The sequence below is a fragment of the Nyctereutes procyonoides genome, unplaced genomic scaffold, assembly GCF_905146905.1.
Source record: "Nyctereutes procyonoides isolate TBG_1078 unplaced genomic scaffold, NYPRO_anot_genome, whole genome shotgun sequence".
NCBI classification, from domain to species: Eukaryota; Metazoa; Chordata; class Mammalia; order Carnivora; family Canidae; genus Nyctereutes; species Nyctereutes procyonoides.
The window spans coordinates 2,348,494-2,372,914 of record NW_026575143.1 but is presented as its reverse complement, the minus strand read 5'-3'; the positions used below and the strand labels follow the sequence as shown (position 1 = coordinate 2,372,914).

Sequence of the window (24,421 nt, the reverse complement as noted above, 5' to 3'; positions counted from 1 at the left end):
GTAGTTTAAACAACAAGCCATTTCCTCACGGAGCAGGGCTTTTTAATGTTTTTAAAACTCATTTCAATATCACCAAATAAATTCATTTTAACAATACTTATTATTTTAATAATGCTTATTTGGGTCTTATCCAGACCCAAAAATATGTTCTTCACTCTCATCTAAAAACTGCAGACTGTGGCTGTCTTCAGCATAAATAAAAGCAGAGTGCTTCTCTCACGTGATCAATAGCTAGGGCACAGAACACAGAACGCCCCTGTTAAAGCAGATGTGTACTCTGTGTTTTCCACAGAGAAGCAGGATGCTCCTACCATCACCTCACTGAACAGATTTTTTTTATGACTTGATGCCAAAAACAAGTAAAATAATAACAATTCACACATAGGTAACAAAAGTAGAAAATGATGAACTTTTAAAATTAAACCATGTCCCTTACCTGAAAGTTGTGCCATGTATGCATTTCAAAAGCATGATTTATTACAACACATTTTGGCATCTGCTGGGCAGTAATATTATAAACATACAAGGCTTGTACAAAACTACATCAGTTTGTAAGTTAGTAGCTATCAATGCAGAGAATGATGAAAATGTGTTATATGCCTCAGTACTAACACACAGAAATTACTGCTTGCCCATGATTCCAATACATTTTTAAAGTTTCCCCTTTCTCAACATGCTTTATACTGAGTACACCGGCCAGACTGTCCCCCAGAAAATCCTGGGTTCTTCCCAACAAGCAGTTTCCACCACAATCCTCTGTGGTGCCTGGCATCCAACATCCACTCTTCAAGCTCATACAAACTCTCAGAAAGAGTTTAAATTACTAGTCCATTCAATGCTTCCTCCACAAAGAGCAAGGAACAGAAGATACCTCCCAAGGTCATCACCAAAACAGCACATACATGGTATCATTCTTGATCAAAACAAAATTACACCCAAGTATGACAAAGGAAATGCTTGCTACCACATCATAAGTCACCTTTGGCACCAAAGGTATGAAAAGGAAGACAGTGGCAGTGGACAGTGGAAAAGACTCTCTTTTTGCTGGTCACACGCACAAAAGTGAGCTTCTCCCCAACTTTTATGTTTCTGGTCAGTCTGCCTGAACTCTGTATTAACAGAATTACAATCAGTCAGTCTCAGGTGTCTGGCATGCAGAGGGAAATGAGTACAAAACATTTTTATTCTGTGATCTATTTGGAAATTCCAAATTTTACTGTAGGACATGGAGGAATGACAGGAATGACCTAGACCTATTTGAAAAGAACTGAGGGAAGGTTCACTAAAATAAAAAATCATAACTAAGACCAACCTAGAAAGAAATTCAGACAAGAAACAGCCTGGCACTTGGGAAAGCTCATACAGACAAACATATTACAGCTGTTCTAATAGGTGCTACAGATAACATGGAAACCATTTCAGTTGTTCATCATTTGGAAAAACGTCAACTGAGAAAACTGAGAATCAGACACTAAGACTAAATAAAACCCCATGACAGCATGCACACTCTGATTCTCTGTTTCCTTTGACTGGAAAGCAGCAATGTAGAGAACAAACAAAACAAGGCAAATTTATATGCTCAAAATAGATCTAGAATATTCTGTGTCTTAGAAAATCAAACCTACTCCAAGTACCCAAGACAACCCATGCTAATACCATTTTGAATAAACATGAATAAGTCCTGGTCACTGGAATTGTATAAGTACTAAAAGAAAACTTCCTCCACACTGTACATTAAACTCTAATAATTAAAGGATAATGAGCAAACTTAGGTAGTAATTAGGTTCCTTAATTTTCTTTTGCTATCCTTTAAATTATTGCCTCTTGGGATCCCTGAGTGGCGCAGCGGTTTGGCGCCTGCCTTTGGCCCAGGGCGCGATCCTGGAGACCCAGGATCGAATCCCATATCGGGCTCCTGGTGCATGGAGCCTGCTTCTCTCTCTGCCTCTCTCTCTCTCTCTCTCTGTGACTATCATAAATAAATAAATTGAAAAAAAAATTTTAAAAAAATGATTGCCTCTTAATCCTAATATCGCTCTATAAAAAATAAATTTTCATAATTCCACAAATTCAGTAACTAGGTATATAGTTAACACCTTTGGGGTCGCCTGAGTGGGTCAGCGGTTGAGCATCTGCCTTCGTTTGCCTTCAGCGGCTCAGGGCATGATCCTGGAATTCATGATCAAGTCCCACATGGGGGCTCCCTGCAGGGAGCCTGATTCTCCCTCTGCCTGTGTTTCTGCCTTTCTTTCTCTCTGTGTCTCTCATGAATAAATAAAGAAAATCTTTTTTTAAATAATAATTTTCACCTTTGAAAGAAATTTCCCCATTACAGAGACTGATGGCAGGACCATGAAACTAGCTTCAAAGCTCTGACAGCCCCAAATACCACATGGAAGGTTTATAAAATACAGATGCCCAGGCCTAGCTAACAGAGACTCTATTTCCCTAGGCTAGGTTTCTGCATTTTAAACATGATCGGAGGATTTTCATTAAACAGGATACACTTGAGAGAAATTTTATTATTTAAGAAAACTGTAATGCCTTTTTTAACCTAAAAGCAAAACAGGTGTCAAAATCCTTACTCAGAGTAGCTGCCAAAAATAGCTGAAAACACTCCAGGGTGATTAAATCAGAGTCAAATTTCAAAGCTGTGGAAAGGAGCCATACAACTGACTACATGCAAACCTTCAGTCTGAATAAAGGCATCTGACAATATCATGAATGTCAGTACTAAGATTCTGGATTATTAATTATATTTTTTTATAGTTACAACTTAAAATGGGTCCTTTAAGAAGCTCATTCAAAAATTTAATCACATATATATTTAAATATTTAAATATTTATAAACATAAATACAAAAAGCAAATAACATCTCTGAGCAAATAAAACAATGATCTTTCAGTATATGGTACATGTATTCTCTAGTATTTTTTTCTATTTGGAAATTGAATTTAATCTGCATGATGTAAAACTCTCTAAATACTTCATTTATTAATATTCAAAACATTATTCTTCAGGGGCGTGTCAGTGGCACAGTTAGTTAAGTGTCTGACTCTCAATTTCAGCTCAGATTGTGATCTCAGGGTCCTAGGATCGAGCCCCAAGTGGGGCTCCACACTCAGCAAGGAGTCTGCTTGAGATTTTCTCTCTCCTCCTCTCTCTGCCCTGCCCCACCTCATTCTCTCTTCTCTTCTCTCAAATCTATAAAATGTAAAATAAAAGTTTAAGTATCCTCTGATTTTAACAGCAACTATTTTAGAAGATCATAATCTGTCGCTTCTTCCATTGTTCTGTGTAACCCAATAGTTATGTTGAAAGAAGAGCATTATTTCAGTTGCTGAGTAACAAATTACCCCAAAGACCTAAACAATAATATCAACCATGGGACATACCCTACAATGGCAGGTGCTATTGAATCAAATATCCCTGAATTGACACACTATTTGGTACCTGAAATTTTTCATTCTCCTTAAGAGTTCAAGAACACATAGAGGACAGCTACCAATTCTGAACCAGGTGCCATGCTGTCAGGAAAGCAGAAGGAGAGAAGATGGGACAACTGTGTTCAGCCAGCAACCAGCTAAGTACAGGAACGGAGGGAGAATGAAGCAAAGGGACAGTATGGGGGGCGGGGGGGGGACAGAGAGAAGGGGAGGAGGAGAAAGGGGAGAAGGAAGGTGGGCACAGGGAGGAAGGGAGAGATAGGGAGGGAGAGAGAGCACTCCCCATGAAGAACCACAGTAAGTATGAGACGTTACCATCTTCCAACTCCATGATATCACCTCACTGGTTTAACCTATCCTGTGCCATTACACACATGACGATACACTGTGTGTGCAGCTGGCAGCCCTTCGGTAACTTCATCACAACCAGAACACAAACAAGGGTATGGCCAAAGCCTGCTCAAGCCCCATCACCTCGTAATAATTTGGTGACTTCTACATGCAGAGCCAAATATCATGTCACAAAGTCTTAAAATATTGAGCATCACACGTCCTCTCCTCCTCCTCCCTCATTCCCTCTAAGAGCACAGATGAAAGGGTGGACACAGATGAATGTGCCTGTGGGTGGCCAAGTTCGTGATGCCAAAACCACAGACGACACTGAAGGTGGCACTGCAATAAAAAAGCCACTAAGAGCAACACCACGGAAAGTACAGCCCTCTGAAAGCAGAGCTCACACCAGAGGACACCTGGAGAGCACCTGCTCCAGAGTGGGCAGGCGGCAAACCGCACAGGCCAGCTGCAGGGATGGGCCAGGGCTTAGATCAGAACTCAGAGATTTTGCATCCCCACACACGGAAACAGACCTCAGTTGTCAAGAAAGATGGCAGGTTTGGTTAAGACAAAAATGTCAGGCGAACCTTTAAAAGAGATTTCCATTCAAAAAATTGCAACTTTAAAATTTTAAAACATAGTAAACTTAATAAAGCGCAGGTGTCAAGAAAGGCATTATACCCAAAGTTCAGGGTAGTGAAGACTCACAATATTAGTTATAAAACAAACATACCAAAGTGGGTGGCCCAAATGTTCTTTAAAGCAAATGTCTAATCAGAAAAGGAAGGACTCCCATGTACATGCGCCACCCCCTTCCTCCCCCCGCCCCCCTCCTCCACCGCCAGCCCCCAGTCTTCACTAAATGCATCCTGAACGGCTTCCCTGGACTCAAACTCACTCTGTCTTTATCATCTGCTACATCACAGAGGGTGTCATCAAGGTCTAGTATTCCTCCATCTCCATGTTCAAGTCGGTGCACCTGTATCCAGTAGTTTGGATCCTGTAGAGAACAGAATACAGCAAGCTAGCATCACCAAAAGGAAATGCAACAACTTAACCTGTAATAATTTCCTGCCCATAAAAAGGAATTGACAACATTGACAATATTGCTAAAAATCCAGGTAGTTCTATATCCCTACTGTTGAGTCAATTTTCCTTTTCTTTTATGAGGGACTCATGCACACTCTCTCCTTTGGTGTAGCTGCTGATATGCTGCTAGGACAGAAACTACAGAAACCAGCACAAGTCATTGCATAAGAAACACTGGTTTATTAAAGTATTCTGGGTTTCTCATTGTCCAATATGAAATATTAATCCTCTCAGTCCAATCCATACAGATATTCTAATAAGCAAGCAACATATGTTGCATGTCTGAAAAACTCATGTCACAGCCTATCTGGGGAAAAAAAACACCAGTGGCGCAAAGTAAGCTCTACAAACAGGTCTAAGTATACGACACAAAGGAAGGTTGACAAAACCATGAGTGAACAAAAGCAAGCTCAGAATAATGTGTGTGCTTTGAGTATTTTTGTAAAGACAAACTTACATACAATTGTACATATACATATAAAAATGTCCCCAAAAATACACACTGAAATATGCAGTGGTTATATCTGGAGAGTGGGACTGAGGAGAGAAAGAAGACAAAGGACTCCATTTTAAATTTTGTAAATTTCTTCGGGGGGGGGGGTGTGTGCACACACACATATGCATACACACACATATACAAACACATATATGTATTCATACATACATATCCACACACACTATAATATAAAACCATGCTTTAAAATTATTTGAAGAGAACATAGTCATTTTAAATTTTTATAATCATTCTCATTTGCACACTCAAGTAAAAATATACTAAGCTATATCTTTTACCATTAGCTACTGAATTATCCACAACACAGAATTACTAATAAAAAGTTCAATTCAAGTTAACACTCCACTTTTCTCATCTGAACAGCAACATCTGGTATGGCTCTTTCTTAAGGCAAAGATTGGCAGAGAAGAGGAAAGACAAGTGATTTTAGACTACAGATGCTTGAGCCCTACCCTACATCTCCCAACTCACACCTTGAGGCCAAAGAATCCAGAGCCATAAGAAGCCCTCTAAGAGAATCTCTAACACCTGAGAATCACCAAAACAGAACACTTGGTAAAAATGCTGAATCACCAATCTTGTCACTTTTTCACCAGCATAGAAAGCAGCTCAAATCCTAATTCTCAAAATTATTAAACATTACCATAAAAACTACTAATGCAAATAGCCTATAGTTACTCCACACCCTCATTTATCTAGACTTCTTTTAAAGGAGAGTCAGCAGGCACCTGAGTGGCTCAGTGGTTGAGCATCTGTCTGCCTTTGGCTCAGGTCATGATCCTGGGATTGATTCCCACATCAGGCTTCCCACTGGGAGCCTGCTTCTCCCTCTGCCTAGGTCTCTGCCTCTCTGTGTGTGTCATAAATCAATCAATCAATCAATCAATCAATCCTTAAAAAAATGAGTCAGTATTCAAATTGCCTGTTCATCCAGAACACAGACTATGGAAAACACACAACATACCACACACACACACACTTCTTTCTTCAGTCTGAGTCTACATGATTCTTGGATTACAATGTTGTCTAGGGAGTCCTTAGGAAACCTGCTGCTACGAGTCCAACAGTGCTCCAGAATTTGTCATTTCTACATTTTTGAGCCATCAAAGAACAGAGTCCCCAAATAAACCATTCTCCTACTCTTCATTACCAAATGGCATTAACCCACCAAGAGAAATCAGAAATAATTAATATCCTGGAGGCAAATCCTAATCATCATTCCCTAGCCCCTTAGAACAGAGCCATCCTGCCCTACACTTCCCCTCAAGAAATCTGTCGGATGGCCTAATCACCTAAAACATCAACTTTCATTTCTAAAACACTTTTAATACACAATAAAGCAGACTGACCTCTCACTTCCCAATACTCCCCACTCTCTCCATATGAGATCATAACCTAAAGCCTTTCTATCATATCTGGAGCTACTCCTTTGAAATAAATTCCCTCCTAACAATTTTCTCAACCTCTTGACTTCTCTTTCAGAACCTGCTGTGTTCCAACCTTTCTCCACCAGTTAGTTCCCCTTTCACAGCCTGCATTAAGTCCTGCATAACTAGCCATCCTCTCCTCCACTACCTGCAGAAACACCTTACCATTCAGGCTAAACCCTCATCGATCACGACGCACCTCAGTCATCATCTTCTCCAAGAGCTTTTCCTGACCAGAAAGCTCAGCTTAGAGACAGGTTAGAAATCCATCTCCAGCCTGTTAATGTTTCTAAAAACCACAGTAGTCCGGAAAATAGTACTCAGATGTAAGTGTTGAACCTTTAAAAGCTGTTGATATTGTATTTTCCACATACTAAAATAGTACAAAACCTTCTTTTGACACTACTTTACCCTTTAGTCACTTGACCAACTCTCTGATTCTCTTTATGGCAAAATGCTTTAAGGATTTGTTGTTTCAGATTCTTCTTCTCTCATAATCCTGTTCCAATGAAGTTTCCTCCCCACAACAATCCCAAAACCATCCATCAAGGTTACTGACACAGTCTCCATGTTGCTTAATATAATGGTCCATTCCCAAGACCCATTGTCCATGGTCTATCAGTGGAATGTTATACCTCTTGTCACTCTCCTCCACTTCAAAAACTCTTTAAGTCTGGCTTATAATCTTTCAACTAGCTGATCGAAGTCTTGTCTAATTCTGAGATTCAGTTCTTGTCTCCTGCCTCCAGAAAGGTCCTGATTCAATGGTCAGCTGTGTCAAGTAGCCATGACAACACCATGTCAAAACATTTATCAGGCCAGCACTTATTAAATGCCACTCCATAATATGTGCTGAATAGTAACTATCTGGAGAGAAAAAACTGAGAAGGAAACCAGCACTAATCCAACAGAGCATACTACACTATAAAAAAAAAAAATCAGATCTAAGCAGAGCACATAAAAATGACCTCTTCCCACAAGGGTATAAAATCCAGGAAGGATATTTTTGCCAGTGAGAAATACAACTCCTTAGAACAGTAATCTCTTAGGAGATTTTAACTGACAGCTTCCATAAACACAATTCTCTATCAATAAACAGAGGATCTGCTGTGTTTTCAATGGAATAATGAAGAATCCATAAGGGAAAATTTTCTTAAAAAGAGTGTATTTGTTGATCCTATTTTGGTAGTTTACACTAAAATGTTTGAAATATTAATCGCAGAAGTCATTGTTGTCCCAGCTATAGAAACTTAAAAATGTAATTGAACAAAAAGTTGTGATAAGACACTTCTAAAAATACCAAGAAACACTAATCCTACTATAAGCATACATGTCATTAGGTTAAAAAACAAATATAACACTCAATTTAAAAAAGCAAGAATCTGTCTCACTTAGGACTAATGCATTTAAAATAACCAAAGATTTAAACACTAAGCAATAATTCTACATTATGACAACCAAAAATCCATTACACATGAGCAAGAAACAAGAAATGAAGTTTGTATCAAGTGAGTGAAGAGAGGGCTACCAAGAAGCCAAAGTCCCAGCCACACAAGGGTCCCCAAGAGCCAGCCACAAAGAAGAAATCTGGGGACAAAAATCACAGGAAGAAACACTGCTCTAAGAACAGGGGTTGGAACCTGGCTTAAGGCCGGAGGGGAAAGAGGTGGAGGGAACATTTATTTCTAAGACCAACTGAGAATAAAAGCACGGGTGTGTAATTTGATAAAATGCAAGCTGCAATGCTATGGCCCAGTCTATTCCAGTACACAGTAAGAGCAAACAGTAGAGGGAAAAACCTAATGAAAGATGGCTCCAAAAGGAAAGCTCTCCAGCTCTACAGACAGTATCATCACATTATGCAACAAAGCAATGAAATTCTGTGAGTTGGCACCTGTGAAATACACACCCCCTGTCTATTTCACACCCATGCAAGTTTCAAGGAAAGTATCTGCAATTAGAAACAGTGGTACCCTACTCTTGCAATGACCATGCATGTAGCAATGGTCTACGCCCTGCCAAATTTTCAAATGAAAATATATATGTAAATATAAGCCTATAAAAGGATGACTGAATTCACATTAATTTGAAAATTAATTACTATTTGAAAACACTGGGTGAGAGCAAACAACACTCATTGCCCTCTGTGAGAAATTAAAATTTATCAGATAAGACTTAAACAAAAAGTCAAAAGAGGCTGACCATGCATCATAAGAAAAGCAGACATAAAAATGCTTTGAGTTCAGAGGAAGGTAAGATTACTTTTGCTTGGAAAGATTCAGGAAGGGTTTATAATAAGCAGGCTGGAGGAAGGAAGAACATGGAGATCACTCTGAGCTGAAGGACAGGTATGAGCAGGCAGGGAGGAGTGGCAGGGTTTATTCATTAAACTATGAACACAGGGGATCCCTGGGTGGCGCAGCGCTTTGGCGCCTGCCTTCGGCCCAGGGCGCAATCCTGGAGACCCGGGATCGAATCCCACGTCGGGCTCCTGGTGCATGGAGCCTGCTTCTCCCTCTGCCTGTGTCTCTGCCTGCCTCTCTCTCTCTCTCTCTCTCTCTCTCTCTCTCTCTCTCTCTCTCTCTTTCTCTCTCTCTATCATAAGTAAATAAATAAATAAATAAAGTTTAAACTATGAACACAAAACTCACCATATGACAAACACCCTGTCAGGGAGACCCACATGTACTCTGCCTCCTTCCTGAGAGCTCATTGAAACTGCAGTAGAGGCATATTTATCACGGTTATCCCCACAAAAACCAAGACAACAAAGAGAAACTGCTAGAGGCTGGGAAGCCAGACTAATGATATCACATGGAGCAAACCCAAGAAAGTGAACCCCAAGCTGACTGTGTGGGGAACCAGGCAACAATGTGACCTCTTCAGCTGCTCTGGAATGGGGGAAACCAAGTACCTCAGAAGACAGGAATGAACATGGTAGGAAAAACAGCAGGACTGGCTGAAAGTTTAAGTGGCAAAGCCCAGGTTTCTGTCCTGACTCCACACAGTACCATGACCGCCCCAGTAGCATCCTGGGGTATGACTGAGGATCAGAAGTGGGGAATTGAGGCAGAGCAACCACAAAGGTATTTAAAGATGGGGGAGAGATGAATGAACATTTACACACTGAATGCTGAGAAATCCAGCTCTCTGCTTCCACTTGTTCCCAGAATACTGGCCACTGGGTATAGGCCACCTGGACAAGAGGCTGGAAGATCTCTCCCTGGGCATCTGACCACCTGAAGAGCAAAGGCCAGAGGAATTTAGACAACCAGGTGGCCCTCCTGTGCAGCTCATGTTTCTGGGCCTTTGCCTGGACTCAATGATCTGTTATATTTAGGCAATGAGCAAGGACTGGATCCTGAGGAAAGCCCCAAGGATGGATAAAAAGCCAAAACAAATAGAAAACACACTTGAGCAGCCCGGGTGGCTCAGCAGTTTAGTGCTGCCTTCAGCCCAGGGCCTGATCCTGGAGACTCGGCATCAAGTCCCACATCAGGCTCCCTGCATGGAGCCTGCTTCTCCCTCTGCCTGTGTCTCTGGCTCTCTCTCTCTCTCTCTCTCTCTCGTCTCTCATAAAGAAATAAAATCTTAAAAAAAAAAAGAAAAGAAAAACATGGCTGTATAAAAGAGAAGACAGTTGTAAAAAAAATAATAATAATACAAATCCATCACTGATACACAGGAGAATTTCAGGTGATGTTACATCCTGATGGCAAAGGAGGTTGAAAGGAGAGGGAAAGAGGAAAGGAAAAAAACAGAGAGGAAAGCCAAACAAAATGCTCTTAGAAGTTTAAAAAAAAAAAAAAAAGTTAAAAATACTTCAAGTGAAAAATTAGAAGAGTAGAAAGGAATTGAAGAAATCTCCCCAGAAGGTAAAGGAAAAAAAGATGAAGTATGTAATAATTTAGAAGACTAGTAAGTCAAGCTGCTGAATAACAGAAGTTCTAGAAAAAGAGATCAGGAAAAATAAAAACAAAAATAACATTTCAAGTTAGTTCCCCATAATGACAATAATTTCCATATTAAAAAGGCCGATAGAGAACCCAACACAAGGGCATATGCCAAGGCACATCAGAACCACAGAATGGAGAAGACAAGCAGAAGATAAACCAAACCAAAACTCCAGAAAGTAAAATACAGGTACTATAATGAATGGGTAAGGAATCAGAATGAGTTTGGCCTTCTCAAGAGCAACACTGTAATCCAGATGACAATGGAACACTGTCTTCAAAATTCCAAAGAGAAATGATCCCCAACCAAGAATACTATACCTCACCCAATCACCATCAGTAAAGTGCAAAGGTAGAGGAAAAATATTTCTAGAAATGCTATTTCTCCAAAAATTACTGTCTCCACACCTTTCTTAGGGAAAACACTGGAAGATGTGTTCCCAGGAAATAAATCATGAATGAGGATGGCATAGCATACAAAAATAGGGAATGTCACACAGAGGAGAAGCCCCAGGATGATGTGGGGTTGATCCAGGATGTCAGCTGGGCACCAGGGTGGAAGCTGTCCAGTCCACATGGGCACAGGCCAGAAGCTCCAAATGAGATGTTTTTAAGATAAAGCTGAAAGAGTATCCCCTGTAATAAAACACCCCCACCAAGATGTTACTTTAACTACTGGTCAGCCTGGAGTAGAATTGGTTGTAAATTCACAGAAGACCAAACAAAGGAAAAAGTATTATTCATTCCAGGGAAAACACCACTTGTAAAGAAAATGTCACCAATGTATCTATCATACACAATTCAGATCTGAGCAGCTTTTAATAATGAAAATAATGTGAACATCAAATATTTAATCAAATTCATAATTTCTTTTGAGGGAAGGAATTCTAAAAAGTATGTATGTGCATTCATGTGTGTGTGTGAGAGAGAGAGAAAGACAGAGAGACAGAGAGAAAGAGAAACCTGTCTCTCCAGACAAAAACAGAAACCCAAGGAACGGCTGCAAGAAAATGGGGGAAAGCACATATGGAGCAGTGAAACTGGGTTAAATCTTCCATGCTAAGTCAAAACATGATGATAACAACAAAGCAATATAAGAAGTTTATACAGAAATGTGGAGGTAATATCGAAAGAATCAAGTGCAAGAGTTGGAAAAGGCCACCTCTCAGGGAGTAGACACCAGTCTTTTCCTAAAAATCCTAGCACTACTCTCTTACTATGTACATCCATAATATTAGGAAACAAAAAGACTAGAGAGAAACAGTTTGAAAAATTTCTGAAAATAACAGGCACAGCACACAGCCTGAAGTGTAGCATCCATCAATCCTGTTAGCCAGAGGATAATGAGGTGGCCAAGACAAATGAAGTCAGCTAATGATACAACAAACAAAAAACATTTCATTTTTGAAGTCAACAGAAGAGCACGATGAACAGAAATTAGATCACAGTCTAGATTCCCTTGGTATCTAATTTACTTAAACCCAAAATAAAATATTTTTTTAAAACATGCCCTATAGTCCTTTTTTAAAAATGAATCTTTGGTATTTCAAGATAGAAGTGATATATGTAGTTTTGAATTTACCTACTTTATTCAGCTCCATTTCAAAAATGTGTATCTTTTAGTATAAATTCAAATCATAGGACCCATTTTCAATTTTGTTGTAATAGTGCTGACATTAAACAGATTTTTCTGTTGCCTTCTTAATAACAACAGATGGTCTGAGAACATAGCTGATGTTCAACAATAAAAGAGGAACCTCTATCACAATAAGGGGGTATCTAATATTTAATAGCAAGTGCACTCCTCTGCTTCTCACTTTTCCATCCCAAACCACACCCAACACATATCCCACCACCTCACCTCCACACATAACACAGGGCAAACCACAAACCCAATACCTTCCTTGAAGAGTGACTGGCTTCATTTAATATGTCGATCAAAAAAGAAAGTAACAGCATGAAACCAAAGGCCTAAGTTGCTGAAAAGAGGTCACAAAGAATAAACGCCGCTGGGCAGGACTCCAGCCAGGTCTCCTGATTCATGTCCTAGCCTTTCTCAAACCCACATGGATTCTTTTCAAACAAGGGCATCAGAGTAGCTGTCTTCTGATTGTAGTCCCTCTTCCCAATCTCTTTATATTTTGTATAATGGAGAGGTATGTAACATATTTCTTTTAATAAAAAGGTTTTGACTGTTAAAGTTTGAAAAACCACTCACCTTAATATTATAGCACATGTTCTAATCTCATCCATAATTTAAAGCTCTGGTTCTCAGAGTAGAACATTTCAGCATTATCACTGGGACCTAGTCAGAAATGCTAATGCTCAGACTCCTCCTGGGCCAACTGAATCAAAGTCTCTCAAGGTGGGGTCCAGCAACCTGTATTTTAACTAGCCTTCCAGGTGATCCAAATGCACACCAAAGTCTGAGAACTCAAAATTTGTGATTTGGAACTGGGGCAGCGTGGGGGCTGAAATACTTTGAATTTCTACTACATATTATTACATATCATGTTTAGCTCATAAATTTATGGGTTTAATGCTTTCACCCACACTTCTTAAATCAGACAGATGTTACTCCACCTTAAAAATGATTACCATGGGGCAGCCCCGGTGGTGCAGCAGTTTAGCGCCGCCTACAGCCCGGGGTGTGATCCTGGAGACCCTGGATGGAGTCCCACGTCAGGCTCCCTGCATGGAGCCTGCTTCTCCCTCTGCCTGTGTCTCTGCCTCTCTCTCTCTGTCTTTATGAATAAATAAATAAAAATCTTTTAAAAATAATAAAAAATAATAAAAAAATGATTACCATGCACACATACATATATACTGTTCCTGTGAAAACCATATAGATGGATTTCTTCCTTTCATCTCTTATTCTGAATAATAATAATTACCTTCCAAACTCATCTCACTGCTTCTAGATTCTGACCTTTTCAATCCTGTCCTGCATCTTGCTACATAATTATCTTCACAAAATGCCCATTTCATCATGTCCCTGTCTTGTGACAGAAGTCATTTGCAGTGACTTACGACATTTCAAAAGGTTAAAATCCAACATCCCTGTCCAAGCACCCACTCTTCCCAAGCCTGAGTTTCCAGGCTTCCCTTGGCTCCCATCATGGTCCTTCAGTCCTCCCAGACAGTCCTCAACACTGATAAACCCCAAGCACTAGGTATAGTGCCTGAGACAGAGTAGATGCTCAATAAATATCAGTTTTGTGAAATTAGTTAACCCAAAGTTTTTGTTCATTCTATTCCACACACCTGGAACACTTTCATCTCCACTGCTCCAACTCTGCAAATTGTATATGACCTTCTCAAATCTAAATCAAAAACCACCTCCCCTGTGAAATGTACTCCAACCTCCAAGTATTTATCTAGACCACATATATGTTCTGTTTGTTTACCTCTAGATTAAGTCCCCTGAAGGCAGGAACCATCATCCTTTTTTTAGCATAGAACAAAAAACAATGCACCATGTTGTATAAATAATGTGTAAAAATAAAGGTAATAATCCTATTAGATAAGTGAAAAAATTTAAACAAGAGTTTCTCGGAGAATACAGTCAACCAACAGACCTGTACTCTCCTAATTGCCAAAAGAAATGCCATGGGCATGCTGTGCCATGTCGGGATCAACAGCCCCCATTCAACACTGTATCTCCTGATTCTCAGAGCTGGATTCTCAGGCTGTGTGCTTATTCTAGCTGACATCTCAGACAACATCTTAGATGTGGAGAAAGAAGACATCCATGTACTTTTAACCCTTGCAGTCAAAAGGAACCCAAATTCCAATATAAACACCTTCATCCTCACCCACACAGCTCAGCCCACAGCATCCCTGGCCTGAAATGCCAGGCGGAAGTGAGATGAAGTCTAGATAACCTGCCTAGAACTCAGGGAAAGGAGGGTAAGACACAAGCTCATCTTTGCTCAACCTGGTCACCCGAGTTCTCCCCACTTTAGTCCTAGTGAATGTAAGAACTTGCAAGGGCAAGGGGATGGCCAGTATTGTTACCTGATGAGCTGGTAGTCAATCAACAGAAGGCTTGTCTAAAGGAAGGGAAAATGTGGAGTAATATATATGCAATAGATCCAAGCCTACGTCCCTCCTTAAAAGATGATATAAGATCTATAGGATATTCACTCCAGAACTGAAACACCTTTATATACTAGTTTTGTAAGCATCACACTATGAACGTGGTACACTCACTCCTCCAACCTTACTCTACAAAGGGCCTGTGGGGGGGGCCACCCTCCTGAGTACATCATGTCTTCAGCTCCATTTATAGATGAGAGGACTGGAGAACGGGAAAGTTATTGAAGAGATCACACATGTAACTGAAGTTGAAGGGGAAAGGGAACTCAGATATTACTCCGACTTTTAAAATTCCTGCTTTGCCCTTTTTGGTACAATTGTCTCTTGCAGGATGATCGAACAGGCTTGTCAGAGGAACAAATCTGGAAGGGAAAAACTGACCAGGATAAAGTCCTCTTCTTTCTTTTTAAAGAGAGAAAGAGAGAGAATGCCTGCGTGGGGAGCGGTAGAGAGGAGAGGAAGGGACAAGCAGACTCTGCACTGAGCCCCACACAGGGCTTAATCTCAGGACTCATGAGATCAGGACCTGAGCCAAAACCAAGAGTGGGGCATTTAACTGACTGAGCCACCCAGGTGCCCCCAAAGTCCTCTTTTCCTTTTTTTTTTTTCTTAGAATGAGAAAAAATGAAGAATGAAAAATATATCACCCACCAGTTAATATACTTGACTTCCACATGAGGAAGTTGTGCTTCACACCATGTTACCTATCAAAATATACAGATTTAAGTACTTCATTCCAGTCATGCACCAGGCAGTGTTGGATTAAAAACTGGAAAAAAAAAAAACATAAACATTAAAATAGTGCCTAGGATACCTCAAGGTAGAGACCCACAGTATGGCCACAGTGGCCCTCAATACTTGTGCAGTTATGACAGTAACTACTATACAGTCTAATGAAAATGTTAAAAAAATTTTGTGTGCTTACAAAAGAAATAACCAACCTAAAAAATCCTTAAGGTCACTCACCCAGCCTAACAAAAGAAAAACCTACCCTCATGTATTTACTCTCCAACCAGCAAACAAGATAGGCTGACTCAGACCAGAAAGAATTTCTCTGACCTGGGAAAAAAAACCTCACTGCAACATGATAACTCTAAATAGCTCAGAATTCTAAAACAAACCAACAAAAACTTGACCCCAAGCAGCTCTCCACTACCCCCTCATATTACTTAATCCAAAAACCACCTCCCAATTTTTCTTAAAGAAACTCGCAAATCACTTAAAGTACATGACTAATTCCTTACACCTGGCAGCACTAAACATGACTGAATCAGAATATCCCTAAACAAATACAGAAGAGGAGACTGTAAGAAAACCGAATTCCAACAGAGGACTCACAGCTACCTCCAACCTCCTCCTTATAGGCTGGGCAAACAGCTACCCAGCTGTATCCTGTGGGCCCCTACACTCAAGGCCAGCACACCCCACACTTTGTGGGGTCCAGGGCAGAGTGGTACAGGACCATAATATCATAACACGAGAATGGCCCCCAGGCAATGGACACTGGACTACAGTACTCAAAATGTGGTCTGTGGCTCAGCCACTTGGAAGGCTGGAGGGCTCTGTTTCCAGTGTGTTCCCAGCACTGCTGTCAGAGGTGGGGCTTCCTTCTCCCAGAATACTCCTATCATCAGTCAAGGGAGGGATCTATAATGGAATTTTCAAAAGACTTGCACCCCACCCCACCCCCCCCAAAAAAAAAAAGATTTGCCCAAGACCAGATACTGCTTCTGAGTCTTATTACCATGGACATCTTTGAAGGCAAGGAAGGTGTGTGTCAGCTCTCAGCAGGGAAAGGAGCAAGACAGACAAAGGGTATTCACACACATTCACATTCACACACACACACACACACACACACTCTCTCTCTCTCTCTTTCTACTCTCTCTCTCTCTCTCACTCTCAAATCCCAAGATATAAGCTAGTCAGCCCATGGGGATCTCCTAGTGGTTCAAACTTGTTATACAGCTTGTTTGTCCTATCTTGGAAAGCCATACCTATATCTCCTCGCTTGTGAAAACCTTACTCAAATTTCAAATCCTGGCTAATATCTCTTTGCAATGTCAGTCTTCAATCCCACTTTATCCTTTGCCCTATCTCTCAACAGCACACATAATAACATCTTGAAGATGTGCATGTTTTATAATTTATCACTGTACTGAACCTGTGGACTCATTCAAATATTTATGGAGCATCTATTATATGCAGGCACTGAACTAGGTACAGGGTTACTTACAGCAGTAAATCCACTACCCTCCTAGAATCTCTAGGGACTAGAGATACAAAACAATAGGGACTCTCTTGAACACGACCCTCACACTCCAGAACATTCACTGATACACCTTACTAGTTATCTCAAGTCAAAGACCCAGCTGCAGTCCTTTACTAACGTATTTATTTGAAAATATGTTGGCACTTAGTCTTCCCTGGAAATCCCTAAAGACTCAAGATGGCCCATCTGATCAATTTCAAACACATCTGAAATGGAGTTTTCTAAATAAGGACTCCAAGATACCTCATGTAATATACATAAAGGAGATTATATTAATAATGCCATATACCTTCCTAATTTCCTTTAATACATGGTTCTCTGTCCTTATATAGTTTATAATATTTTCCCTTACAAGGTATTTGAAATTTAGGTACCTGTGCCTTCAGTTTATTCCTTTTAAAAAATTATAGTACACCTGATACATACCATCTAAAAAAAAAATTAAGTAGCACAATTCAAGCACTAAAAGAGAAAACAGCAAGCACGAATACAGTAGTCCCCTATGGTTTCCTTTTCCATAGTTTCAGATACCTGCCATCAACCGCAATCCAAAAGCAGATGATCCTCCTCCTGACATACTGTCAGGTTAGAATTAGCCTAACGCTACATCACAATGCCTATATCACTCACCTCACTTCATCTCATCACATAGGCATTTTATCATCTCACGTCATCACAGGAAAGGTGAGGACAGTACAGTAAGATATTCTGAGAAAGAGAGAGAGACCACATTCACATAATTTTTTATTACAGTATATGGTTATAATTGTTCTATTTTATTATTAGTTACTGCTTTTAACTCTTATTGTGCCTAACTTATAAATGAAACTTTATCATGGGTATGCATGTAGACGAAAAACCTAGTTAGTATACAAAGGGTTCAGTACTGCCCTGAGGTTTCAGGCACCTTTTGGAGGTCTTGGATCTTGTCCCCTACAGATAAGGCGGAATGTCATACTGCTAATCTGTTTGATCACTATTCTGTAGCATACTTAACAGTAGAGTTTCTGATTTAAAAAACCTGCATGGAAGCAAAGAAACAAATTAGCTCCATGGAAATACAGGCAAAACATAATTACACAAGTAGTAATTAAAGTGTGAAATGGACTACCTCAAACAATAAGAGCTGTAAGTATAAACTTATCAGACCAAGGTGGGGAGGACAACAAAACAGAAACAAAGCTAGTTTATGAAGCTTTAAAGGTACACAGATAGAGTAGCCGCAACAAGAAACCAGGGTTTGATGACAAAGACATCTAGTGGGCACATATTCTGCCTGTCAGTGGCCACAAAAAAGGGCAATAAAATGGCTCTATAGGCTAAGTGGCCTGCATTGCACAAGTCATTTCCTCCTTGTGGGCACCTGAGGCCTTGTGTATAAAAATGAGGGACAAATTATCCCTGAGGTCACAGTTAAGTACATATGGCTTAACTGGTCTATGATGCTATATTAAGAAAACTGAACACACTCAGGGCAGTTTTCCTTCCCTTAGTGGAAATAAGATAACCACTCCCATGACCACCATAACCTGATCTTGAAAACAACTCATAAAATTAAGACTTACCTAACTTTCCCTACCTAGCATTCTCCATCAAACATATGCTTATAAGCATGTGCCCCTGCAGTAGCAGAGCAATAAGCTCTACAGATCCCATCCACCTGGAACAGTTTCCCAAAGCAGAGAGTCTGCTGATGGCATTGGAACCACCACAAATGCACCACCCAGACGCAGAAAGTGGGCTGCAGGAAGCAAAGCCAGGAGCCCATCCAGACTGCTGAAGAGTGCTGCCACCAGGACTAGGCGAGGATATGGAAGAGTATCCATGTGCAGGCTCCTAATGGCTGAAAACATTTCCACACTTAGCACATACTTGAACAACTGGCGATAGAACAGGATGGCATGATACATACTATGGGTCAATTAAGAACTTAACACTCAGTCTGAAAGTGGTTGTGTTTTGGAATAAAGAGGGTACAGCCAAGTCTGTGATAATGGGCCCTGTTCGCCAAGACTTTAATATTAATTTGGGGAGGCAAGCCATAGGTATGTGGAAAGCTCACTAACAATATCTAATTATCAAAATTAAATGCCAACCAAGTGGTACAGGAATTACAAAAATTCAGAAAACACCGAAGACAAAGAACCCTTCATGAAGGAATTATTTCGTTTCAATCAGGGTAAATCTTAGGACAAAGGTGGGAAGGCCAAAACATACATGGCATGTTTAAATAATGGGGGACGAGGCCTGGACATGATCAATGTTTAACATGTCTTTTACTTTTTTCTTTACCCCAGGACCGTGAAATGTTGAGCCAAGCTGGCCACACAAGATCCCTGCCAGGGCTAAGCTTTTCAGACCTGCGTAGAAATTGCTCACTTGAGCGCCAAACTTGATGTCACCTCAAGTGTCGTGTACTGAACAACTACTAAAACAAGGTAATATATCACCAACAGAAGCAGGAAATGTGAACCTACAATTTGAGATCTGAATAGAAAAAAACCATTTCAAAAGACCCCAAATTCTAAAATTTTAAAGATTTTGTGATCTTACATTCTTCCCCTCTGATCCTTTTTTTTTTTAAGTTAAATCCTTTCTGGATGAAACTCTCATTCCTCACATTTGTTTAACAGTTCCTTAAAACATTCCCTCTGAGTATTAGAACAGCTCTTCCTGTTTATCATAAGACTAAAATAAATAGGTCAACAAGACCAGACAAGAAAAACATAAAACTTGTTTGACAGCTGAAGCCATCAATGTGTTCATATGAGCACAAGAGAAACCACCCACCTTTTTATAGTTAGCCCTGCCCAATTCACATAGTAATCAGGCCCTTTTTATCTTCTCACCACTAAGACATTTCAGGCCAATCTAAGATTTGGACCAAGAACTTAATGTCAAATTCAAGACTTTCAATTTTCACATCACAGCTGAGTAATGAATATTACATACATGATTCAATTAGCATACATTTAGCACACCCACGGATGTGAAATATAATACCAGCGCCCATATTTACTGAAAGTTTATGACGCCAAGAGAAAAACAAAACTCAGATGGTCTGAGTATTTAATTCAAAGCCTCCAGTTTCATTCTTGTATGGGTCTGTCCTGCAGTCATTTGACATTGCTGGAAAAGCTTATCTCAATCTTGCATGGACATGCAAACAAGTGCTAGCACCAAAATTTCAGTTCATAGTGCAAGGTGTGTTAGAAAACAATTTCTCGGGCAGCCCAGATGGCTCAGCGGTTTAGCGCCACCTTCAGCCCAGGGTGTGATACTGGAGACCAGGGATGGAGTCCCACGTCAGGATCCCTGCATAGAGCCTGCTTCTCCCTCTGCCTGTGTCTCTGCCTCTCTCTCTCTGTCTCTCATGAATAAATAAAATCTTTAAAAAATAAAATAAAAATAAAATCCACTTCTCGAGCTCATGGCTGAAGTGAACTGGCCGGTGTTGGAGCGAAGAGCCCACGCCAAGCGCTCAGGCTCAGTTTATGAATCTTTTTTTAAAAAAAGAAAAAAGAGAAAACAATTTCTCCTTCAAACAAATAAATATAGTGAGAATTATTGACACTGTGGAGTTTTTTTCTAACTTTGAAAAAAAATTGCCTTGGAGATAATGCCATTTCATACTGTGTCAAGAATTCTTCTCAACTCACCTGAAATAAAACTTACAGATATACAAGTATACACTATTGAAGTTACAGAAATATTTCAAATTATTTAGCAAAGCAAAATCCATTGTAATTTAAATAACTTGCCTTTGAAGTATAAGAAAACACTTTTCAGACTGATTAGAGGACGTTTGATAAAACTTTGCACACAGCATAATACCAGAAACGCAATATAAATATCTTGAGATAGGTGATTAGTTTATTCTAAATCTATACTGAATAGTCTAAGTATCCTCGAAAAAGTTTACCTGACTATGATACTGAAGCAGAATCAACTTGGTTGTATACAGTATATGGTGTACATATAGTTGTATATGAATCTTAAGCAACATATCACTCTTTACAAAGGTCAAGGGCAACCACAAGAAGTCAATTCCAGAGTTAAGGTGATTGTATTGTAAAAGCAACAGAATTCTCATCTTCAAATTAAATTATTTCTTTCCTGTATCTCCATGTTGTCTCTGAAAAGGCTCAAAGCTCAACAAATGTGGGAAGAACAGAGTAAAGTAAACTACATGAAAAGAAGAAAAATAGTAGAGGTTAGTAGCGCAGAAATGCTTCAGCGGCACAGCACACCTGAGGGTGGGGGAGTGTGAGGACAGTGAAAGAGGCTGAGCCTCTTCCCCCACCCCCACCGCAGAGGTCAGACACCTCCAGGAACACTCCAGCTGGACCGAGGAGATGGAAGAGGGGGCCCATCCCGGTGAGTGCCAATGCCCACAGTGATGGCACAGTGACGGGGGGTGGGGATGGTATCAACCCTCACAGAGACGCTAGGGGAGCAAGGCATCACTGTTCCACATTTCAAATCACAGTCACTGCAGACTGGAATCTTCCAAAGTTGTCAGATTCCAAGCTTTCACCAGTTAGGACCAAACTAAAGAAGAGAGTGAGAGAACTCCTAAGTAGGATGATTCGGTATCAGATAGAAGATATTAATAAAGAAGTATCACTGCTAATCTGAGTTATATGAAAAAAATGTCTATTTGCGTTATACTTTCAATTAAGCACATGTTAAATTGCAAATATGTATATTCTAACACTAAAAAAACATCAGCTTTATTATTTTCTAAATAGTAAGATCTCAGCCACCACCATCCTGTCATCCACCCTTGCACTTCCCACTGGACATCACCTACCCAGAAAACAAATGAGTTTACCTACTCCCTGTCTTAATAGTAAACTGGCTTGGTGCTTTCACAGAGTCACCATAAGCTACAATCACAGGAAACATCCATGGAAGAGCTATGACAAGTAAGGGCTGAAGAAAAGGCCTGGCTCTTCATCTCAAGTAGGACCAGGATAACCTAGACTTGATTTTTTTTTGTAAGATTTTATTAATGTATTCATGAGAGACACACAGAGAGGCAGAAACACAGGCAAAGGGAGAAGCAGACTCCCCGCAGGGAGCTCAATACACACTGGATCTCAGGATCCCAGGATCATGCCCTGAGCAGAAGGCAGACGCTCAACCACTGAGCCACCCAGGTGTCCCTAGACTTGATATTTAACATGGTGGGGCAGCCCGAGTGGCTCAGGAGTTTAGTGCCGCCTTCAGCCCAGGGCCTGATCCTGGAGACCTGGGATCGAGTCCTATGTCGGGCTCCCTGCATGGAGCCTGCTTCTCCCTCTGCCCGTGTCTCTGTGCGCACGCGCGCGTGCACACACACACACACACACACACGCACACGCATACACACCCGTGTCTCTCATGAATAAATAAATAAAATTTTTTAAAAAATAATAATAACATGGTGCCCCCTGTGGTCACTCTACCTCCCTTCTTACATAGGAACACAGTGAGCCTCACACTTCCTGTGCACACTTACTACATGAGTCTCTTACCTAAGCTCTCAACAATGTTTAAGGCCTCAGTCTCAAAAACTTTTGACTTCATATAGCTTCACACTGTTTGCCTCTGTATTTGAGATAGAGCAAAGCATTTTTAAAACCCCCTTCCAAAACACAGAATTGTATTTACAAAGCTCAAGATCAGTGTGGTAATATTCCCATTTGCCAAATTGACTCCAGGAAGGGAAGGAATGCCCTTGATTCACATGTATCCATTAAAACCTTAAGATGAAAAGTAATCAATTATATCTGAAACATATGCAGGCGTGCATGCACACATTCCAGCAAAGTCACTGTGCCTATTCTGGGGGTAGCGATAGGCTTCTCCTTAAAGGAACATTGTACCTTAATGACTCCCCACATTTTAAAGCCAGTGTTTTGTCAAAGATAAGATGATAAACTCCTTTCAGCTTAGATTACTGTATATTTCAAACAAGCTTTTAAAAAACAAAATGTATCAGGTATTTATCAGATCATAGTAATAAATCTCAGCTTTATTATGTCAGAAAACTTTTAAACTCCCTCTTTTCCACAGCCAGTTCCCTGCTTATGGGGAAAAAACCCAACCACCTCATAAATTTTGCATTATCCTAGTACCCTGTGTTTTAAAATATGCTCAAGTATTGATCACAGTGATGCAGCAGAGGCATTGAAGGCCCCTGGGCTTGGCAAGTCAGCAAGAATGCAGGACCAAGCACGGAAGCCAGCCTTTTCCACAGAGGCTGTCTTACATTCTCTGCCCCACGGCAGAGGGGCACCCAGCTGGGAGCCAGGCTTTAAATCTTTAAATCTCTTTTGACTCTCAAGTTCGTGTGTCCCACTTCTGTAATTACATGGTGATGGGTGTGTAACTACTATTAAAACCAAAGCCACCAGCAGAGAGCACTCTATGAGCACAAAGTTTCCCTATTCTCCATGGACAGAAACAGTTCATCCCATCAAGGCAAAAACGGATCTTAATTGAAACTTCACAGCGTGGGGACAGTTTAATGAGAAATTAGAATAAACTCGTGTTCATGAGAAAATAAACAGTGAGAATGTTGCAGAACTAATCCTATACTGCTTAAAATATTTCTCTATATAAAACATTTTGGAATGGGAAAAACACAATGCGGTGCAATTGAAAGCTGCATCGTGATCTATAGCTTTCTCCATGCAATTAAAATGGCCTTCCAAATCATGCCCATTTTTATTTATTTTGTTTGGGGGGGGGGGCAGAAGGAGAGGGAGAGAGAATCTTAAACAGGCTCCAAACCCAATGTGGAACCCAAAGTGGGGCTTGATACCATGACCTTGAGATTATGACCTGAGTGGGAAGTTTAACCACATGAGCCATCCAGCCATCCATGAGCCATGCCTCCAAATCATGCCCATTTTTAAAAGTTTGTATGAGCATCCTCTCTCTTATAAGGGTGGGCACAGTACTATTGTTTATTTCTCTTCATTTCTCCTTTTTTTTTTTAAAGATTTTATTTATTTATTTATTTATTTATTTATTTATTTATTTATTCATGAGAGACACAGGGAGAGAGGCAGAGACATAGGCAGAGGGAGAAGCAGGCTCCATTCAGGGAGCCCAATGTGGGACTTCATGCTGGGACTCTGGGATCACGCCCTGAGCTTGAAGGTCGACACTTTAACTGCTGAGCCACCCAGGCATCCCTCATTTCTCCTTTACAACTAGTTTTTTCCAAAACCTCAAACATACCTAAATTTGCTAGTAAAATAATTCTATTTGTTAGCAAATTTCTAAGTTTACTAGTA

At 40.3% G+C, this 24,421-nt stretch overlaps 1 protein-coding gene across 22 annotated transcripts in view; it reads right to left on the bottom strand.

Annotated features, from left to right (window-relative positions):
- The window catches only part of PARD3 (par-3 family cell polarity regulator), a 651,879-nt gene that overhangs the window by 534,908 nt on the left and 92,550 nt on the right, over positions 1–24,421 (bottom strand). For 21 of the 22 annotated variants that reach the window (XM_055308634.1, XM_055308637.1, XM_055308641.1 and 18 more), the window contains exon 2: positions 4,678–4,779. The exons of the other annotated variant lie outside the window; for it this stretch is intronic. In XM_055308634.1, the coding sequence (XP_055164609.1) occupies positions 4,678–4,779 (102 nt within the window). The remainder of the gene's footprint in view (positions 1–4,677; positions 4,780–24,421) is intronic. 22 annotated transcript variants of the gene reach the window in all.